Source organism: Stegostoma tigrinum, chromosome 13 (genome assembly GCF_030684315.1).
Source record: "Stegostoma tigrinum isolate sSteTig4 chromosome 13, sSteTig4.hap1, whole genome shotgun sequence".
Taxonomy (NCBI): Eukaryota; Metazoa; Chordata; class Chondrichthyes; order Orectolobiformes; family Stegostomatidae; genus Stegostoma; species Stegostoma tigrinum.
In genome coordinates, this window is record NC_081366.1 from 47,997,124 (window position 1) to 48,019,275 (window position 22,152).

Below are 22,152 nucleotides of genomic sequence, written 5' to 3' on the forward strand. Positions count from 1 at the left end.
TATTCCTACCAAAATGAATGATCTCACACTTTATCAATATGTACTCCATGTGCCAGACCTTTGCCAACTCACTTAGACTATCTCCGCAGACTTTGTGTCTTCTGCACCCTTTGCTCTACCACTCACCTAAGTGTCATCTACATATTTTGACACACCACACTTATTCCCCACCTCCAAATCGTCTATGTAAATTGTAAACAATTGTGGTCCTAACACTGATCCCTGAGGCACACTATTGGCCACTGACCATCAACCAGAAAAACACCCACTTACCCCTACTCTTTGCTTTCTACTGGCCAACCAATCCTCAATCCATGCCAATACATTACCTATAATACCATGCAACTTTATCTTATGTAGCAGCCTTTGGTGTGGCACCTTGTCAAATGCCTTCTGGAAATCCAGATACACCACATCCACAGGTTCCCCATTGTCCACCATGCAAGTGATGTCCTCAAAGAATTCCACCACATTAGTTAAACATGACCTACCCTTCATGAACCCATGCTGGGGTTCCCAATGGGACAGTTTATATCCAGATGTCTTGCTATTTGTTCCTTAATGATAGATTCAAGCATTTTCCCCACTACTGAAATTAAACTAACTGACCTATAGCTACCTGCTTTTTGTCTACTTGCTTTTTTAAACAGTGGCATCGCATTGGCTGTTTTCCAGTCTGCGAGAACCACCCCAAAGTCCAGTGAATTTTCGTAAATAATTACTAGTGCATTTGCTATTCCCCCATCACCTCTTTTAGTACCCTGGGATGCTTTTCATCAGGGCGAGGAGACTTGTCTACCTTTAGCCCCATTAGCTTGCCTAGCACTGCCTCCTTTAGTGATAATAGTTTCTAGATCCTCACCTACTGTAACCTTCTTGCCATTAGTTTTCAGCATGTTATTTGTGTCTCCCACTGTGAAGACTGACATACAATACACGGCATGGGCGGCACGGTGGCTCAATGGTTAGCACTGCAGCCTCACAACACCAGGGACCCGGGTTCGATTCCAACCTTGGGTGACTGTGTGGAGGCTGCACATTCTCCCCATGTCTGCATGGGTTTCCTCCGGGTGCTCCGGTCTTCTCCTACAGTCCAAAGATGTGCAGGCTAGGTGGATTGACCAAGCTAAATTGCCCATAGTGTTCAGGGGTGTGTGAGTTATAGGGGGATGGGTCTGGGTGGGATGCTTCAAGGGGTGGTGTGGACTTGTTGGGCCAAAGGGCCTGTTTCCACACTGTAGGGAATCTTAAAATCTATCTTAAAAATAACTGTTTAATGTCTTGGCTGTTTCCTCATTCCCAGTTATTAAATTGGCCTTCTTATCCTGTAAAGGACCAATGCTTATCTGCACCATTCTATAATGATTTACATATTTATAAAACTTTTGCTGCCTGTTTTTATATTCTGAGCTAGTTTACTCTCATAATCTATCTTGCTTTTCTTTAAAACTTTTTTGTGGCTTTCTGTTAAAGACTTAAAGATTTCTCCGTCTACTAGTTTCCCACTACTTTTTGCTTTTTTTGTATGTTTTTTTTCAATCCAATACGTTCCTTTATTTCCTTAGACATACATGGCTGGCGCTCTCTTTTCCTACAGTTCTTCCTTATCACTGGAATATGCTTCTGCAGAGCACTGTTAAAAATCATTTTGAAAGTCCTCCACTGTTCCTCAATTGACCCACCATAAAGTTTTTGCTCCCATTCTACCTCGGCTAACTCCTCCCTCATAGTCTCCTTTGTTTAAGTACAGGACATAGGTACTGGATTTAACCTTCTCATACTCCATCTGTGTTTTAAATTCAAGCATACTGTGATCGCTCCTTCCGAGGTGGATCCTAAGTCTGAAATCATTCCTTATTCCTGTCTCAGTACACAGGACTAGATCTAGGATAGCTCGTTCCCTCGTAGATTCCATTATATATTGTCGAAGGAAATTATCGCGGATACATTTTGTGAACCCCCCCCCCCCCGCCGCCGCCGCCGAAGGCTGCCTTGACCGACCCCGGTTTGACCAATTGATATGTAGATTAAACTCCTCCATGATAATTCCTGTACCATTTTACATGCATTAGCTATTTCTATGTTTATTGCCCGCCCCACCACGATGTCATTATTTGATGGCCTATAGACCACCCTATCAGTGACTACTGCTATTCCTAATTTCCACCCAAATGGATCCAGTGTTTTGTTCAGAAGAACCTATATCATCTCTCACTACCGCCCTGATATCATCCTTAAAAATCAGAGCAACACCACCTCCCTTACCTTCCCATCTGTCCTTCCGAACAGTTTGATACCTGTGGATATTTAACTCCCAAGTCATGGCCGTACTGTGTCCACCGGTATAATGGTATAAATTCACTGGTGTAAATGTAGATATCCAGTAGTACAGTTACAGGATGTTGTCAAGGCCCAAAGCTTTTATTAGTATCCATGATGCTAACACGTTGAAACCCAGTGCATTATTGAAGAAGGCAGAAACCTCTTAGGCCTTTTCCCTACTTTAAAGCTAATAAAGATTTAATCTGGAAGAGGATTTCTTATTATAATATTTTGAAATTTTAATTGACATATGTTGATTAGGTAATCAGTTCATTTGTATAACACTCGCTCAGAAGCTGTTGTGATGTTTCTCCAAAATGCTATGTCATGTTATTCCTATCCAGATTTTATTTAATTTTGTAAATGCTCAATTTCTGTTTCCTTCTACAAATTCATTCCTTTGCAGATATTTCCAAACCCAAATCCAGGCAATCTGTGAAGCGGAAACGAACTGCAGATAAATCCACAAGTACTAGCGATCCTGTCATTGAAGATGACCATGTGCAGGTGATGTATGAGATTTCTAGAGCAATTTCATTCTTTCAACAATGCTATTAATGCAGTGGGACAAGATTAACAATAGAGAAGTCATTCTCATTGGCATAATCCTTGACTCTGTAGTTAGAAAAGGAATTCCCATTTTTTTAATATAGTTTTCTTCCTGTTCATATTGTCTTCAGACTCTTCTTTTTAATTCATTAACGGATGAGGGTGTCACTGGCTAGGCAGTATTTCTTGCCCATTCCATTTGCACGCATTGCCGTCTTGCTGGATTTTAGAGAATGTCCTCTGACAATATGGCTGTGTGGCTGTTTTTAATCACAGGACGTAACAGGCCTCGCCAGTTTCCGTGCATGGTTTCACCCAGGATGTGTTAAATGATAATCAGAAATAAGATTTAGTTTATTTTCTCCCTTCTTTATTCTTGTACCAGGGCAATAAGGCAATTCTAGTATCCGCGCCATTGTTTTGGAAGAATTTGGCTGATCCGTCAGAGGTCTGGAATTTTCCTACATTGGATAACTCAGCTTTTCCAGCTGCTGGGCATATTTATAAGTAGCTCAAATTGACATTTTTATTTTGCAGTCTGTTATGACTGTGTTATAGTGTTATGACTGAGATGGAGGACTGCACTTCCTGTTTCTATTCCCACTGCACCATTAGTTCAACATAAGTTTAACTGTTATACTCAGGTACCCATATGGCTATTTATTATAAATCCAATTTCAAGAATGTAAAACAAAAAGACCCATCAACCAGTTTTTTTTCAATAAATTAAAGTTAATGTTTTAAAAATATTGGCAAAGACATAAAGTTGAATAATATTTCAGATTTCGTTAAAATACAATTATTTACCCTTCGAAATAGCCTCATATACACATCCACTAGGTAAAGAAAAGAATTCGGATTTTTTTTTCTTCAGAAATTGACCTTTGGAGGGAAAAATTCACTTTGACCAATAATAATTAAGTCTTGAAGGATAAGAGGATATGATATGAAAGATGTCTTTCATCCAACATCCTATAGATGGGTGTCACTAAATGTGGGTCCTCAAACAGGTTATTTAAGAATTTTTGGAGAATGATTGGATTGGTACTTCACTTATCACACTGAACCCTTAAAAAAGGCAAAGGATGTGCTGGGTAACTTCTGCCTCTGTCAGCAAGCTGTGCCTCACCTGAACCTGAAAAGTATCCAGACTAAAGCTATAAACCCATATGTTGTTTCCAGTAAATAATTCATATCAAATCACGTGACCCCTTAGCGTTTTTAAAAAATATTCTAATGCCTTTCAAGCAACTCTTTTTTTCTTTCCTCAAAAAAGAAACACAATTCAAATATACCTGCTATCCATAATCCATTAACACTAATCCTTAAAACAAAATTAGTCATTAAGCTTCTTCATAATATTAGCCTCCGGTCTAAAGTAATTGCTTTAGGAAAAAATTGTTCTGATTCTTCTTCTTTCCTAAATAATTAGTCTGCACTGTGTGTTTCAGGTTCTTAATCTAAAATCCAAAAATTTGGTTGGGATTACACTTGCTAATTGTGGAATTACTGATTTGGTACTCAGAGATTGTCCGAAAATGATGTTTATCCATGGTGAGTGGTTGAATTATTCTTGGCAGATTAATTGTAACAACACGTTGGGAAAGCTTGTATATCATATGCACAAAATGTATCTTTAAGATCGTGAAAATCTTGATGCGAATATGATTCAGAGGAAAGAAGAGGAAGGCAACTCAAAACATGATTGACTTATGTTCAATTTTCAGTTTCAAACAATGGCAGGTAGCTTAACAATGACAAAACATTGTAGAATGGGAGTAAATAAAATCTGTAAAGTCATTCTCACTGCATCAGTGTCACAGTAACGTCTGTCTAACAGTGTTATTTGGTAACTGCACAGAGCAATATTTTAATTAACCCAAATAAATTTGCACACTTGCAGAGATCTTAAATTTGGGTTCAAAATATAGGTTTGGGTTTAAGTTTAAATTTGGGTTTTTACAGTACTGAAACTGACTATTCAATACAACAGTTCTATTCTTAGAATACTAATCTTGGCTGAAAACAAAAATTGCTGGAAATCACAGCAGGTCAGGCAGCATCCATGGAGAGATAGAAAGCTAATGTTTTGAGTCTAGATAACTCTTCATCAGAGCTATACCAATCTTCGTATTGTTGTACTGCTAAAGAATATTTAAAGTATGTGACATAAAGACTTTTAAGATATATCTTACAGAGGCCTGATCTTGCCATGTGTAATAGGGCAAGATCAAGCGTCATTGCATTATTCCCTATGATTATGATTGTACTAACATAGTGAAAATGGATCAATATTCAACTTTCAACTTTAATGTCAGAGACTTCCACGACCTTAAATCGTTTAATAATAAAAGGATGCTACTGACCCTAGGGATTGGTCAGCTCAAGTAGCTGGATGGCTGTTTTGCAGTATAGAGTAATGCGAATAGTTATGGATTCAGTTCACATACCATCCGGGTTTACTGTGAAATCTCCACTTTCTCAACCTTGCCCTTTAACTGAGGTATGTTGGCTCTCCAGCTAAACGCGTGCCTATGCGCTGTCTGGCGAGAGAGCAGCTAATGATCCTTTGGGAATATGGTGACTTGCAGTTCTTCACTGCTAACCTACAATGGCAACTGTGATCGCCTGGAAAATTCAGACAACCCACACAGAATATACAAAAACTGACAGCCATAGACTTAGCATTATAATCAAGAGGCACTCAAACTTGGTGAGGTGTCATAAGATTTGCAACTTTTGTTTTACTCAGTTGTGTAATCGTTTCATATATTGAGGATGCAAGGATACCTAAAGAGTGTTCAGTTTGGAAAAAATCTCAATTGGGGATATTAAAATGCACTATATTGCAATATTGTGCTTTGAGCAGCAATCGGAAAACAGAAATCATGACACATCAAAGGATACAGATAGCTCCTCTCTTCCACTTTTCTCTCTCCTGTTTCCTATCCCTCCCTCCTTGTCTCAACAAATGAGTGCTGGTGAAAGGTACAGCTTTTCTTTCTCATGAAATTATATCTGTCCTGTGGATTCTGAACTATCCCATTAAATGTTTGGTACTGCATCTCGAGTTAAATATAATAACCTTTCCAAACAGCAAAGTGAAGGCATATGCAGTTATGAGTCTTAGGAGATCCTTGGGTTGCACAGATTAAATGACCTAACTCCACATGTTTCACTCTAGCCTTGTTTCTTCAGCAGTGATGAAGTTTGAAGATACAGTTCTCTTAAAAAGTAATTTTCTTTCAAGTTGCTTTTTTACCTACACTGATTCCTGTGATTCAGGGGGACAGAGAGAAAATCTTCCAGTATCCTCCTCATTGTTTGCCCTTATTATTTCTTTGTTTGATCAAAGGATAGTTGATATGCATTCCTTTGTGGATTCTAGGGTCTGTGGTCTTTTCATTTCAAGCTGGATAGTCGTATGCAGTCTTCCATGTGTCAATATGTGCAGTTGTCAGGCTGATGCAAATTTCATGATGCTTCACTCAGTTTCAGAACCTCTTGATAAAAGTAGTAAATTCAAAACAACTGGTTTTGTGTATTTGATGTGTGTTGTCTGGGCTTTATCACTATTATAGATCAACAGTGTGCTTTGTAAAACTATTTTCAACCGCGAAAGCTTCGATTTAAAGTCAAATGCTGAAAGTTGAATATTGATCATCCATTTTCACTACGGGCATAACAGTACTTTTGCCCACTATTGGTGCTTGTACTTTTGGTCATGTAGTGCCATGTACATGAATTCCTTCACCGTCTCCTTTGTCTCTCTAGCCCCTTTCCCCTTTAAGATCATCCTTAAGCCAAGCTTATTCATTATTTCAAATACCTCCTCCTTTAGCTATGCATTCAGTTTTATCTCATGTGGTCTCTGACATGTCTCAGATCTTTTTCATGTAAAATGTAAGTTAATGAATATTAAAACTGATGAAAATAAAAGCTTCAAAAATTGTTGTTGCTTCAGTCCACTGAATCAAGCTGCGTTTTTTCTGTTCACCTTTCACAATATCTGGCCTGAATATTTATTTCAATCTATTTCATAAAGCCTTTAGACAGCAAACATGATTTAATAAGTAAAAATTGGTGTATGTTCATATTTAAGCTACTCGATGTCGGGTACTAAAGCATCTAAAGGTTGAGAATACACCAATTGTAAACCGATTTGACTATGTGCAGTGTCGGAAGCTCAACATTGAACAAGTACTTGACCAGATTTTACGAATGCCTCCTGAACGGAACCGTATCATTTATCTGCGACCAATGCAACAGGTAAGTGAGTGTAGTTACTTAAAATGGAATTGATTTTCATTTGTAAGATCTATAAAAAGTTATCTCTAATTTACATTGTTATTTTAAAAGATCATTAATAGTTTGTTGACTTGTCTATATCCCACTAAGATAACATCCTCCAGATTTTCATGGAGAATTAAATTGTGTTCAATTCTTGATAGTGATGTGCTGTATTTGCCAAGCCATTACTTCTCTGGTAATGTTGTGCACGGTTTCTAAAGTGAGTGCTGTCCCAATCAATGATATTTAAAAGCTGTCATTAGATGTACTTTGGAAATTTGTCACTTACAATTGGTCTTATATATTGGGATTGATGATGTCTGGGAACTGAAAAGAATTTCCTGCATTATTTTCTTTGGCCTACTTTCAGCTAAAAATTATTATCATTGGAACTGCAACATTGAGATATTATTCCTGTGTCATGCCTTTAGATGAACTGTTCAGTTAGTTCCATTCCCTGCTTTTACACATCAATCTGCACGTTTTTGCTTTTCAAAGTAGTAATTATGAATCTGTCAGTTCATTTGCATGAATTATTTAAATGCTTTTTATAAAAAGCCGCTGTTGTATTCCAGAAACCTCTGGTGGCCAGCATTGGCTAGAAACTTAGTTGGACCAGCCATATAAACCCTCTGCTATCCCTGTATCTACAGCCGTTTTGTGGTGACTGACTGGTGGAGTTCCCACTTGATTCAAGTAAAGTGTGTGTCAAAATACTTTGGATTTGCTTGTAGGAGTGAAGTTCTAACATGACTGAAACCTTAATACCATAACTAACCAGTCCACATGACTGGCACTCCGTCCACCATTTTAAACTTTCAGCACCTCACGGAAAGGATACCTTGTCCAGTGTACGCTACCCAGAGATGCAGTACAGCATCTCAGCAATACTACTTGAGCAGCGCTTCCTAAATCTCTGACCTGCAAGTTGGAAGGATGAGCATAGGTGCTTAGAAAGACCTCCTCCAAGTTGTACACCATCCTGACTTGGAGAAATGTTGTCATTCTTTCGTCATTGATGTCTTTAGAACACTCTAATTAACAGCAGTTTTGAACTACTATCACTAAATGGATTTCAGATGAAATGGGTTACTAACCATCACCTGTTAAGGGCAATTACTGATTGGTTAAAAAAAAGACAGTCAAGCTTGCATTTTGTGAATGAACAAGTTAAAACAAAACGTAAATGCTGCTGGAAATCTGACGAAATTAAAATGCTGTTGAAGGTACTGAACAGGTTAGGCAGCATCATTTGACGCTGCTGAGTGTTTCTATTTTGATTTTTAGTGATGACTTTTTGGTGAAGTAACAATAATTCTGCTAATGAATCAAGTATCTTTATTGTTTTACTAACCTACAAAAATTTAAGTTTTGTCAACAGCAAGTGTCATCCTTTCCCTTTGTCAGGCTCTCTCAGGTTGTGCTGTGGGTATTCTAAAACCTAGTAGAAAATATACAAACGACAAAAGTTTTCCTTTTGTAAAATTAAACATTTGTGATTCATACAGGAGAATGAACACTTTTTCCTAAAATTTTTTAAGTTGTTTCAAAATAAACATAGAATTTCAATTTCTTTTCATCTTATTACAGATTGATACTTTAAAATTGGAGCGGATGATATTTAGTGGACCATATCCCTATCACATCTGTATTATTCATGAGTTTAGCAATCCTCCAAATGTGCGAAACAAGGTTCGCATTCGTAGTTGGATGGATACAATAGCAAATATTAATCAGTAAGTGTTTTATGTTGTAAAATGTTGATATTACCTTAGTGAAATCATTAGAATTTACAATTAAAAATAACAATAATATTATTTGTATATCTACGGGTGTACTGTAGAGTATAGACTGATTCAAACACAAATCTGGTGAATCAAAGAAACCGAGTATAGGATGGACGGGCAGTATAGAAATTGTTAATTGCAGTGCTATGATTTCGAACAAGAGTGCCAAATGTATGTTACAGTTTGGACCAATAACAGTTTGCTTAATGAAGACATAATTGGAAATCCAGGTACTTACTAGTAGATATTGTAATCTAATCGTAAAATTTGTTGGGTAAATTATTTTAGTAATTTCAATTTATTCATCAGTTTATTTATCAAACTTGCTGGTCTTAATTGACTTTTTGATTTTCTTTTTAAAGAGAATTGATCAAGTATGAGTTCTTCCCTGAAGCTACTCGCACTGTAGAAGATGTGGAAAAATATCCCAAGTACCCTTGGGGGAGGGATATTTATAGTTTAGAAGGTTGGTACAAGTATGTGATTTAGTAGTTAAAAGACTGGAGTTTTCATACTTTGGGTAGCTACGGGTTCACAAGCACAGATAATTTTTAAATATATACCTTACGTAGAAGGTCGTGGATGTCTGGAACTCTGTGGAGGCAGTGGAAGCAGATACTATAGTGACTTTTAACGGGCACCTTGACAAATACATGAATAGGATGGGAACGGAGGGATATGGTCCCCGGAAGGGTAGGGGGTTTTAGTGACGTGATGGGCAGCATGTTGGTGCAAATTTGGAGGGCCTGTTCCTGTACTCTAATTTTCTTTGTTCTTATTTTGTTCTATGTACTAAGCTCGGGTAACAGATTTTCATTTTACCTTTGAACTTTAATCAGCAAACTAGTTGCGACGGGCAGGTTGCAACCTCAAAGGAGCACATCTAGTGACTGCTGCAATCTATTTATCCCATCTCATGTTCTCCGTGGTAGCTTTATCTTTATTTTTTTTTGTCTGATGATCTATGAGAGAGATTGTGGATTATGGTCATTTTCCCAAATTCCTCCCATCCCAGCTGCTAAAGCATTGAGGTGCATTATACTATTTTTAAAATTGGTTATGCCTGTATCAAGACCATTATGATTATTGTACATGTAGGTTTAGGATTCAGTACTTTACTTATTCAGTAAGTCTTTTTTAACATCTAATACTTGGACAGGGGAGAAAATGCAATTTCCTCAGTTCTTAGATGTTCTACTCAGGGTTTTGTTTTGATAGGAACAGTAGATGGAGCCCCTTACTTCATGATTACTGATTTCCCTTGGCTTCGTTCACTACGCACTGCAGAACCAAACAGCTATGCAAGATATGACTTTGAAGACGATGAGAGAAGTAAGTACTGTTTCAATCTCTAGGTATCTAGACCATGATTTTTACAATCAGGATTCAAGCTTTCTGAATGTTCGTGGAATGACTTTTGGTTTCTTCATGTGGATCTGCACATCCCTTTTCGACCCAGTATTTATTTGTCGTCCCTCTTTGCTGGTTCATTATGACATTTCATGTGATGCATTGATGTTTAAGAAAAAGTTCAGCAACAACATTGGGCCACAACCAGAACTTACTTACCGACTGACTTCGTGCCATCTTCATTATGATTGGGTAATTTAGGACAGATTATGAATTGAACTCAGACATTCAGTGCAAGAGGCTTAACAGATGAGGTAGATGAACTCAGGGCATGGCTGGGATATCATAGCAATTACAGAAATGTAGCTCAGGGCTGGACAGGACTGGCAACTTAATGTCCCAGGGTATGAATACTATAGGAAGGATAGAAGGAGAGGAGTGGAAGTGGCATCTTTGATTAGGGTGACATTATGACTGTACTTAGGAAGAATACTCCTGGGAGTGCACCCAGAGATGTTATTTGGGTGGAAGTAAGAAATAAGAAAGGAATGATCACCTTATTGGGATTGTACTGTTAAACCCACCACCACCACCACCACCAAAGTAGTCAGCAGGAAATTGAGAAACAAATTTATACGGAGATCTCCGTTATCTATAAGAATAATACAGTGGTTATGGTAGGGGAATTTTAACTTTCTAAACGTAGCCTGGGACTGCTATACTGTTAAAGGTTTGGATGGAAAGGAATTTAAGTGTGTTTTGAAAAGTTTTATTATGCACTATGTGGATGTAATGACTATAGAGAAGGTGCAAAAACCTAACCTATTCTTGGGAAAAAGGCAGGGCAGGTGACTGAGGTATCAGTGGAGGAACACTTTTGGGAGCCATTGACAATATTTCTACTAGTTTTAAAATATGATGGAAAAGAGTAGACCGGATCTAAAAGTTAAAGTTCTAAATTGGAGGAAGGCTAATTTTGATGGTAATAGGTAAGAACTTTCAAAAGTTGATTGGAGGCAGATGTTCGCAAGTAAAAAGACAGGTGGAAAAAGGGAAACCTTCAAAAAAATGAGATAATGATAGTCCAGAGACTGTATGAGATAACAAGAACTGCATATGCTGGAAGTCAGAGTTGATATAGTGTGGAGCTGGAGAAACACAGCAGGTTGGGCAGCATCAGAGGAACAGGAAATTCGACTTTTCAGGTCAGGACCCTTCATCAGGACTGTATTTTCCTGTTAGGGTGAAGGGCGAGGCTGGTAAATGTAGGGAATGCTGGCTGACTGGAGAAATTGAGGTTGGTGAAGACTAGCAAGGAAGCATATGTCGGGTATAGACCTCAGAGATCGAGTGTATCCCTTAAAAGAAGTAGGATTATGCTTGTGATGTAAATCAGGAGGGCAAAAAGAGGACATGAGAGAGCTTTAGCAAATAGGGTTAAGGAGAATCCAAAGGGATTCTACACATACGTTAAGGACAGAAGGGTAACAGGGAGAGAATTGGGCCCCTTAAAGATTAGCAAGGCCACTTATGTGTAGAACCATTGGAGATGGAAGAGATACTAAATGTGTATGTTGCGTCACAGTTTACTGTGGAGAAAGATATGGAAGCTAGAGAATGTGGGAAAATAAATAACAACGTCTCAAAAAATGTCCATTTTGTGCAGGTGGTGGTGCTGGATGTTTTAAAATGCATAAAGGTGGATAAATCCCTAGACCTGATCAGGTGTACCTTAGAATTCTGTGAGAGGCTAGAGAAGTGATTGCTGGGCTCCTTGCTGAGATATTTGTATCATTGATAGCCACAAATGAAGTGCGAGAAGACTGGATGTAGGCTAACGCAGTGCCATTATTTAAGGAAGGTGGTAAGAAAAAGCCAGAGAACTATAGACTAGTGAGCCTGACATCGGGGGTGGGCAAGTTGTTGGAGGGAATCCTGAGGAATAGAATTTACAAATATTCGGAAAGGCAGTGACAGATTAGGGACATTTACTTGGCTTTGTGTGTGCAAAATCATGTCTCACTAACTTGATTGAGTTTTTTGGAGAAATAACGAAGAGAATTGATGAGGGCAGGGCAGTGAACATGATCGAAATGGACTTTTGGGCAAAGTTAGATTACATAGAATAAATGAACTAGCTATTTGATTGCAGAACTGGCTGAAAGGTGGAAGACCGTGGTTGGTTTTGGAGGGTTGCTTTTCAGACTGGAGGCCAGTGGTGTGCCACATAGATTGGTGCTGGGTCTGCTCTATAAATGGTTTGGATGTGAACATAGCAGGTATCAGTAGTAAGTTTGCAGATGACACCAAAATTGGAGGTGTAGTTGACAGCGACGAAGGTTACCTCAGAGTACAATGGAGTCTTGATCAGACAGGTTAAAGGGCTGAGGAGCTGCAGATGAAGTTTAATTTAGATAAATGGACTATTTTCTAAATGGTGAGAAAATTCATAAAGCAGAAGTACAAAGGGATCTGGGAGTGTTGGCCCAGGATTCTCTCAAAGTTAACTTGCAGGTAGAGTCTGTGATTTAAGAAAGCAAATGTAATGTTGTCGTTTATCTCAAGAGGGTTGGAATATAAAAGCAGCGATGTGCTTCTGAGGCTTTATAAAGCTCTAGTTAGGCCCCATTTAGAATACTGTGTTCAATTTTGGGCCCCACACCTCAGGAAGGACATACTAGACCTGGAGCGTGTTCAGCGCAGATTCACGTGGATGATCCCTGGAATGGTAGGTTTAACATATGATGAATGGCTAAGGATCCTGGGATTGTACTCATTAGAGTTTAGAAGGTTGAGGGGAGATCTAATAGAAACTTACAAAATAATGTATGGTATAGAAGGGGTGGACGCTAGGAAGTTGTTTCCGTTAGGTGGGGAGACTAGGACCCGTGGGCACAGCCTTAAAATTAGAAGGGGTAAATTTAAAACGGAAATGAGACGACATTTCTTCAGCCAGAGACTGGTGGGTTTGTGGAATTCATTGCCACAGAGTGCAGTGGAGGCCGGGACATTAGATGCCTTCAAGACAGAGATCGACAAATTGTTGATCTCAGAAGGAATCAAGGGCTACGGGGAGAGTGCAGGGAAGTGGAGTTGAAATGCCCATCAGCCATGATTTAAATGGCGGAGTGGACTTAATGGGCCGAATGGCCTTACTTCCAATCCTATGTCTTATGGTCTTAAATGTGAGATGAGATAGTGGGAACTGCAGATGGAGAATCCAAGATAACCAATTGTGTAGCTGGATGAATACAGCAGGCCAAGCAGCATCTCAGGAGCACAAAAGCTGACGTTTCGGGCCTAGACCCTTCTTCAGAGCTGATGTTTTGGTCTAGGCCCAAAACATCAGCTTTTGTGCTCCTGAGCTGCTGCTTGGCCTGCTGTGTTCATCCAGCTACACACTTTGTTATCTTAAATGTGAGATGCAGCATTTTGGGAAGGCAAATCAGAGCAGGACTTATACACTTAATGGTAATTTCCTGGGGAACAAACTTGGAGTGCAGATTCATAGTCCCTTTAAAAGTGGAGTCGCAGGCAGATAGGATAATAAAGAATTCGTTTGATATGCTTGTCTTTATTGGCCAGTGCATTGAGTATGAGAGTTGGGAGGTCATGTTGAGGCTGTACACGACATTAGTCAGAGCACTGTTGGAGAACTGCATGTAATTCTGGTCTCTGCTATAGGAAGGGTGTAATGAAAATTTTAGAAAGGTTCAGAAAAGATTTACAAGAATGTTACCACGGTTAGAGGGTTTGAGCTATAGGGAGAGACTAAACAGGCTGGGGCTAGATTCCCTGGAGCATTGGAGGCTGAAGGGTGACTTTATTGAGGTTTACAAAATCATGAGGGACATGGGATAGGGTAAATAGACGTCTTTTCCGTGGAGTAGGGGTGTCCAAAACTAGAAGGTGTAGGTTTAAGCTGAGAGGGGAAAGATTTAAAATCAATCTAAAGGGGCAACTTTTTCATGCAGAGGGTGGTATGTGTATGGAATGAGCTGCCAGAGGAAGTGGTGGAGGCTGGTACAATTACAATATTTTAAAAACATCTGGATAGGTATATGAATAAGAAGGGTTTAGAAGAATATGGGCCAAATGCTGGCAAATGGCACTATATTTATTTAGGATATCTGGTTGGCGTGGCCGAGCTAGACAGGAGGTTTGCATTCATGCTGTATATCTCTATAACCCTGACTCTGACTCTGTTAGCTAGTCCTTACAAAATGTTGAATGGTGAACCTGTAGAATTCAAAACCACAGAAAGTGGTTGATGCCAAACCATTGTGTTTTCAAGATGGAGGTAGATATAGCCATTTTTAGCTAAAGGGATCAGAGAAGGGTGGGATTAGCATATTGAACTCAAGTGATCAGCCGTGAGCATATTGAAATGTGACGCAGGCTCATGGGCTCAATCGGCTTATTCCTGCTCCTGTCTTTTATGTTCTGCATTTGTGTAATTCAAAAAAGCTTGCCACCTATTGAAGCTCATCAGGCTAATATGTCAAAAAAAAACTCAGTTTACCATCTGGTCGCGTCCTGTTAAGTGTGCATTTCCAATACACTTGCCGCTTTTGACGTAAAGTTGTTTCAAGGTCTGCTTTTTTTTAAACCAGCTTATCTTTATAGCATACATTCTTGTTTTCCTCACTTGAGCATTCAGACTTAATCATTTATGTTTCTGTGGAATTTAGCTTTATTTAAGATTTCCATGAAAGGTGGAGGGCACAAGGAGCAAAAGTTTATTTTGAGCAGTAAAGCCATCACGGGATAGGAATAATTAAAAGATAAATAATAATCAAAAACCTGTAGTTTAGTTTCCTTTTAATTAAAATTTCTGTGCTAATTCTTAAGAACAAGATTTCAAAATGTATGGAGTTATATGGAGTTAAAATTGGGCCCATAAGGCCAGAACATCATCACTGCAGTCAAAGATTTAAAATATTATAAGATTATGCCTCAGCTGTCTTCTACAGTGAAGTGAGTGAGAGCCAGGTTCTTCCTCATTTCACTATCCAACCCTTATTTGTGGTATTATGAGCAGATCAAAAGTGGTCGTAGCACCCCTTTTTTTTGTATTATTTAACTCCCTTTCAATGAGTCTTTTTTTGTCTTGTTATTCTTCATTCTTGCTAAGGTAAAATAATATAATTGGAAAGTCAGTTTCAAGACTTTCCTCAGTGGAGTTTTATAAACTCACTTTCCAGTCTCAAATAAAAAGAGTGACAACATTAATGTCCAATTAATGAGCTTACAAAGAAAGTTAGGTGGGGTGCGAAGAATATCTGGTACAGACAGGAAGTCCATTGCAATCTAGTTTTTTATTTCTCAAGAATCTTTTCAGTTATGTTCATGAAAAAAATCTTAATCCAACTGTTTAGCTGTTTTCTTTCTCCCCTCTAATGGTTAAGCTGCAGATGTCCTGGAGTTTTTAGTGAATCGTTCTTGTTCCAATTTACTTTTCATAAGCTAGTTTCTGAACTTGGGGGTCCTGTATGTGAGAGAGAGAGAGAGAAAACTTCCGATATCGTTGTTGGTATCAGTCTATATTATTTTGCCACTGCCTTGTTGCTCAGAGCAAGCAATTTTAAGTATGGTTCCTTTGTATATCCTTAGTCTAGCTCCATTTTCTCTCAAACTGAACATTCTGCACGTGCCCTTTTTTTTTTCTCCAATAAGTTACCACACAGGTGTAAGTGAAATAAGAGATGTGAATTTCCCAATCCTTTCCTAATCCCGTCTGAGTGTTTCAGGATTTTGCGATTAAAATTGTAATTTCAAAGCAGTTGATTTTGTCTATTCTGTGTCGGATTTCTTGGCTTGACAGGTGTTCACTGTAGCCATTTTAAGTAAGCAACATCTATTTTAAAACTATTTCTAGTCCATGAAAGCCTCGTGTATTGAAGGCAAATAGCGGAGGTTGAATATTGATGTCAATCATAGTAGTGCACATCTTTATTTATGGCAAATTAATTATTACTTTTCCAGATGATGTACTTTAAGAGAAAAGAAAAGCCCTGTAATTCAACTGAGCTAAGTTGAATAGTCTTGAATCCTGTGCTATGTTCTAATGTTCTGATGCTGTAAGAAGGAAAGAAGAACAGGCAAGCGAGGAGGGGGAGTGGCTTTTGATTAGAGGATACTGCTGCACATAAAATAATCCTGAGGGATCATCCAGAGGAAACTGAGTGGAATTTAGAAATAAGAATGAGATGATCACCTTGGGATTATACAAGCCGCACCCCCCCCCCCCCCCCAGCAGTCAGTAAATACGCAGAATGATCTTAGAAATGTGTAAGAATTAATAAGGATTTCAACTTTCCAAACATAGACATTGACGGCCATTGTATTAAAGTCTTGGATGGGGGGGAATTTGTTAAATGTGTTCAAGAAAATGTTCTTTTATCAATATGTGGATTTATCTACTAGAGAAGGAACAAATCTTGACCTTGGGGAAATCAGGCAGAGCAAGTGACTAAGGTGTTAGTGGGAGAGCACTTTGAGACCAGTGATTGTAATTCTATTAGTTTTGAAATTGTTACGGAAAAGGATAGGTCTTCTATAAAAGTTAAATTCTAAATTGGAGTAAGGTCAATTTTGACACTAAGAGACAGGAATTTTCATAAGTTGTTTGGGGTAGACCCTTCACAGGTAAAGGGATGACTGGTAAGTGGGAGGCTTTCAAAAGTGAGATAATAAGAGTTCAGAGGCAGCATGTTCCTGGTAGAGTCAAGGCTAGGGCTGATAGGAGTAAGCAACAATGGGATAATAGAGATTTTGAGGCTCTGGTCAAGAATAAGAAGGATGTATATATAATGTATAGACAAATGGGATCAAGTGAATCTCTTGAGTAAAAGAAGAGTAGGACCTTTTTTAAGAGAGAAATAGGATGAAAAGGAGACACGAGATAACCTTATCTGCCAAAGCGAAGGATAATACAAAGAGATTCTACAAGTATATTAATGGCAGAAGAGCTGTTAGGGAGAGAATAGAGCCCCTTAGACAACCTCATTGATCTTTGTGTGGAACCACAGGAGAAAGGAGAGATAGTAAATGACATTTTCACTTCAGTACTTACTGTGGAGAAAGACATTGAGGCTGGGGAACTTGAAATAAATATTGGTGTCTCACATTACAAAGAGTATTGCTGGTGGCCTTAAAAAGCATAAAGGCGGATTAATCTCCAGAACATGATTAAGAGTATCCTAGGACATCGTGGGAATCAAGGAATGTAATTGCAGGACCCCTAGTAGAGATATTTGTATCAACTGTAGCCACAAGTGAAGTGCTGGAAGACTAGAGTGTAGCAAATGTTTGCCATTATTCAAGAAAGACTGCAAAGAGAAGCCTGGGAATTGTAGATCTGAGTCTGACATCAGTGGTGGTTACATTGTTGGAGGGAATGGGGTTTACATGCGTTTAGAGAGGCAAGGACTGATTAGCAATTGTGCACCGGGAATAAGTGTCTCTCAAACTTGATTGCATTTTCTGAGGATGTGACCAAAATCAGATGAGGGCAGGGAGATTGACACCGATGTGGGCTTTAGTAAGGCCTTTGACAAGGTTTTGCATGGTAAACTGGTTTATAAAGTTAGATCACATGGGATTCTGGAAGAGCTTGCTAATTGGATACCAAATTGGCTTGATGGCAGGAGACAGTGTGGTGATAGAGGGTTGTTTTTTGGACTGGGTGCCTCTGACCAGCAGTGTTCTATAGGGATTTGTGCTGGGTCCACTGTTTGTCATTATTTAAAACTATTTGGATGAGAATATAAGGAGCATTGTTAGTAAGTTTGTGGATGATACGAAAATTGGTGGTACAGTAGTCTGTGAGGAAGGTTATCTAAGTTACAAAGGGATTTTGATCATTTGGGTCAATGGACTGAGGAGTGGCACATGGAGTTTAATTTAGATAAATGTGAAGTGTTGTATTTTGGTCAGATGAATAGGGACAGGACTTGACGGGAGATGGTAGGGCCTTGGGGACTGTTGTAGAACACAGAAACCTGTGGGTTCAGGTATGTAACTCCTTAAAGATTTTTTCACAGCTAGACAGAGTGGTAAAGGTGGTGTTTGGACCACTTACCTTTATTGTTCAGACCATCGTATTTAGGAGTTGGGACATCATGGGTTGTATTGGTCTTTGGTGAGGCCACATTTTGGAATACTGTGTATGGTTCTGGTTACTCAGCTAGAAGGACGGATACTATTAAATTGGAGAGAGTCGTCTTTTGCACTAACAAGAATGTTACTGGGATTGGAGGCCTTGAGTTATAAGGAGATGCTGGATAAACTGGGCTCTTTTTCACTGGAGCATAGGAGGTTGAGAGATGACTTTACTAGAGATTATTAAAATCAGAAGGGGCAGAGATAAGATGAATAGCAAAGGTGTTTTCCCCAGGGTTGCGGAGTTCAAAACTAGACGGCATAGGTTTATGGTGAGAGAAGAAAGATTTAAAAGGGACCTGAGGGACAACTGTTTCACACAGAGGGTGGTTTATATGGATAATGAGCTGCCGCAAGAAGTGGTGGGTGCAGATACTGTTACAACATCTGAGAGTCATTTGGATAGGTACACAAATAGAAAAGGTTCAAAAGAATATGGGCCAAGTGCAGGCAAATGGGACTACTTTAGTTTGGAATACTTAGTTGGCGTGGACAAGTTGGACCAAAGGGTCTGTTTCCATGCTGTAAGACTCTGATTCTATGTGTAATTGCTTTGTTTCTTTCCCCCCCAGCTACAATCTATGCTCCACGGAGAAAAGGGCAGTTGTCTGCTGACATCTGCATGGAAACAATTGGTGAGGAAATCTCTGAGAGAAGACAGATGAAGAGTGGTGTATTTCAGCGAGTTGTAGCTATTTTCATACATTACTGTGACGTTAGTGGAGAGCCTGTTCACGATGATTATATCTGACTATGCCTTTCTTGCGCATGACTGTCCAAAGGCCAGAGACTACAGCCTGCAAGATTTGATTTATCAGCACTGTGTAGCTGAATTATACCCAAATACTTTTGGAACAAATTATATAATTGTGTATAAAATATTTGTGTACAAATGATTTCTGTATAGAAATGCTCTTAAAATTAATTGGCTTCCGGAAGCAGTATCATTTCATATGTTTATACAATTTAATTCATTCAAATGTTATTGAAAGGGAAATAAATAGGTTTTAAGAAGAGGCTATTTATATCCCCAATTATATAGTTACTAAGATGAACATTTTCTGATATTTTGTTACAATATTGTTAGGTAGAAAAATATGTATTAAAAATCAAGGCCGTGTTCTTTGGCAGACTACACGCTCAATAAAAGACATGACTTAGTTCTTTGAATATTCTTTGGTACTTACGTGCCTTTTTTTCCTGTGTTGCATTTTTATAAATGAAGACTTGAAAAAAACACAAACTGTGTCTTCTTTTTGTAGGCACTTACAAATATATCCGATTTGAACAGTACATTGATCCATCATTGAGGCAATTAACCAAGAAGGAGAGTCATGAACCAGTAACAGAAAATAGTATTTCATTACACAGTGACGTGTGTTTTGTAATGCACTGCTTGCAAGGAATGAAGTGGCAGGGAAAATGTATTATAATATAGTATTTAAGTATGAAAAGCATTTCTGAAAACTTATTTCCCTGGACCTCTTTTCGCAACAAGTTTTTCCAAATTCTGCTTTGATTTCTCACTAATGTCTGTAGAATACATACAAAAGTAAGAATTATTTCATGTTTTAAATGATTTGACCCCATACCTGCAAGTATCTGACTTTTTCTTACTTAATGAAATGCATTCAGCTTGATTTCAGTTTGACCCTTTAATCTTTTGATTTGGGTCCTTGTCACCTTCAAACTGTCATTTTTCCTTACGAGTGGTTCAGTTTTTAATAACACTAAAATTTTAAAAATTAATTTTTAATTAATGTAATTAACAGCTTTCAATAGTATTTGAAGGGCCAGTTCATTAGTTTCAGAACCAACTTAGAGTAATCATTGATAATGGGAACTGCAGATGCTGTAGAATCCAAGATAACAAAGTGTGGAGCTGGATGAACACAGCAGGCCAAGCAGTATCTCAGGAACACAAAAGCTGACGTTGACTCTCTGATGAAGGGTCGAGGCCTGAAACGTCAGCTTTTGTGCTCCTGAGATGCTGCTTGGCCTGCTGTGTTCATCCAGCTCCACACTTTGTTATCTTGGAGTAATCATTGGCTGACAGGAAGATTGAGATAAGCCAAGTCCCTTGTTACTGACTGTTATCGCAGTATTATGCAACCAGACTAATACAATGGATGTCCGTTTTGAATACACAATACAAACACAACATTTTTTTCTATGCAGATGTGTTATATTTATTTCTGTTAACTCAATTTTAGTTCATGCCAGTTTTATGTAGCCTTGTGCTCAGACAGAGCTCTACACACTTGTCGCAATGTGTTTATAAATTTGTTTCAATGTCTAACAAGTAACAAGTTGGAACTGAGTGATAATGGGAACTGCAGATGCTGGAGAATCCAAGATAATAAAGTGTGAAGCTGGATGAACACAGCAGGCCAAGCAGCATCTCAGGAGCACAAAAGCTGACGTTTCGGGCCTAGACCCTTCATCATAGAGGGGGATGGGGTGAGGGTTCTGGAATAAATAGGGAGAGAGGGGGAGGTGGACCGAAGATGGAGAGAAAAGAAGATAGGTGGAGAGGAGAGTATAGGTAGGGAGGGGATAGGTCAGTCCAGGGAAGACGGACAGGTCAAGGAGGTGGGATGAGGTTAGTAGGTAGGAGATGGAGGTGTGGCTTAGGGTGGGAGGAAGGGATAGGTGAGAGGAAGACACTTCTGCCATCTACAATCCGACCCCCCCCACCCTTGTCTGCTTTCCGGAGAGAACACTCTCTTCATGACTCCCTTGTTCGCTCCACACTGCCCTCCAACCCCACCACATCCGGCACCTTCTGCAACCGCAGGAAATGCTACCCTTGCCCCCACACCACCTCCCTCACCCCTATCCCAGGCCCCAAGATGACTTTCCATATTAAGCAGAGGTTCACCTACACATCTGCCAATGTGGTATACTGTATCCATTGTACCCGGTGTGGCTTCCTCTACGTTGGGGAAACCAAGCGGAGGCTTGGGGACCGCTTTGCAGAACACCTCCGTTCAGTTCGCAATAAACAACTGCACCTCCCAGTCGCGAACCATTTCAACTCCCCCTCCCATTCTTTAGATGACATGTCCATCATGGGCCTCCTGCAGTGCCACAATGATGCCACCCGAAGGTTGCAGGAATAGCAACTCATTATTCCGCTTAGGTACCCTGCAGCCCAATGGTATCAATGTGGACTTCACCAGCTTCAAAATCTCCCCTTGCCCCACCGCATCCCAAAGCCAACCCAGTTCATCCCATCCCCTCCCCCTCTGCACCACACAACCAGCCCAGCTCTTCCCCTCCCCCCACTGCATCCCAAAACCAGCCCAGCCTGTCTCTGCCTCCCTAACCTGTTCTTCCTCTCACCTATCCCTTCTTCCCACCCCAAGTTGCACCTCCGTTTCCTACCTACAAACCTCATCCCACCTCCTTGACCTGTCCATCTTCCCTGGACTGACCTATCCCCTCCCTACCTCCCCACCTGTACTCTCCTCTCCACCTATCTTCTCTCCATCTTCGGCCCGCCTCCCCCTCTCTCCCTATTTATTTCAGAACCCTCACCCCATTCCCCCTCTCTAATGAAGGGTCTAGGCCCGAAACATCAGCTTTTGTGCTCCTGAGATGCTGCTTGGCCTGCTGTGTTCATCCAGCTTCACACTTTATTAACAAGTTAGAACTGATGTGCAACAGCTTATATTTTTGACGTGAGGAA

The 22,152-nt window shown here is 39.5% G+C and overlaps 1 protein-coding gene across 5 annotated transcripts in view; it reads left to right on the forward strand.

The window, feature by feature from the left end:
* fbxo38 (F-box protein 38) overlaps window positions 1-19,607 on the forward strand; it is a 72,817-nt gene extending 53,210 nt beyond the window's left edge. For 4 of the 5 annotated variants that reach the window (XM_048543917.2, XM_048543918.2, XM_048543919.2 and 1 more), the window contains 7 exons: window positions 2,729-2,829; window positions 4,323-4,425; window positions 6,974-7,140; window positions 8,752-8,897; window positions 9,311-9,414; window positions 10,167-10,280; window positions 19,034-19,607. In XM_048543917.2, the coding sequence (XP_048399874.1) occupies window positions 2,729-2,829; window positions 4,323-4,425; window positions 6,974-7,140; window positions 8,752-8,897; window positions 9,311-9,414; window positions 10,167-10,280; window positions 19,034-19,212 (914 nt within the window). In that variant the 3' untranslated portion in view covers window positions 19,213-19,607. Of the gene's footprint in view, window positions 1-2,728; window positions 2,830-4,322; window positions 4,426-6,973; window positions 7,141-8,751; window positions 8,898-9,310; window positions 9,415-10,166; window positions 10,281-19,033 lie in introns of those variants that run through there. The other variant, XR_007248843.1, reaches the window with a different exon arrangement.
* The last annotated feature ends 2,545 nt before the right edge of the window (window positions 19,608-22,152 follow it).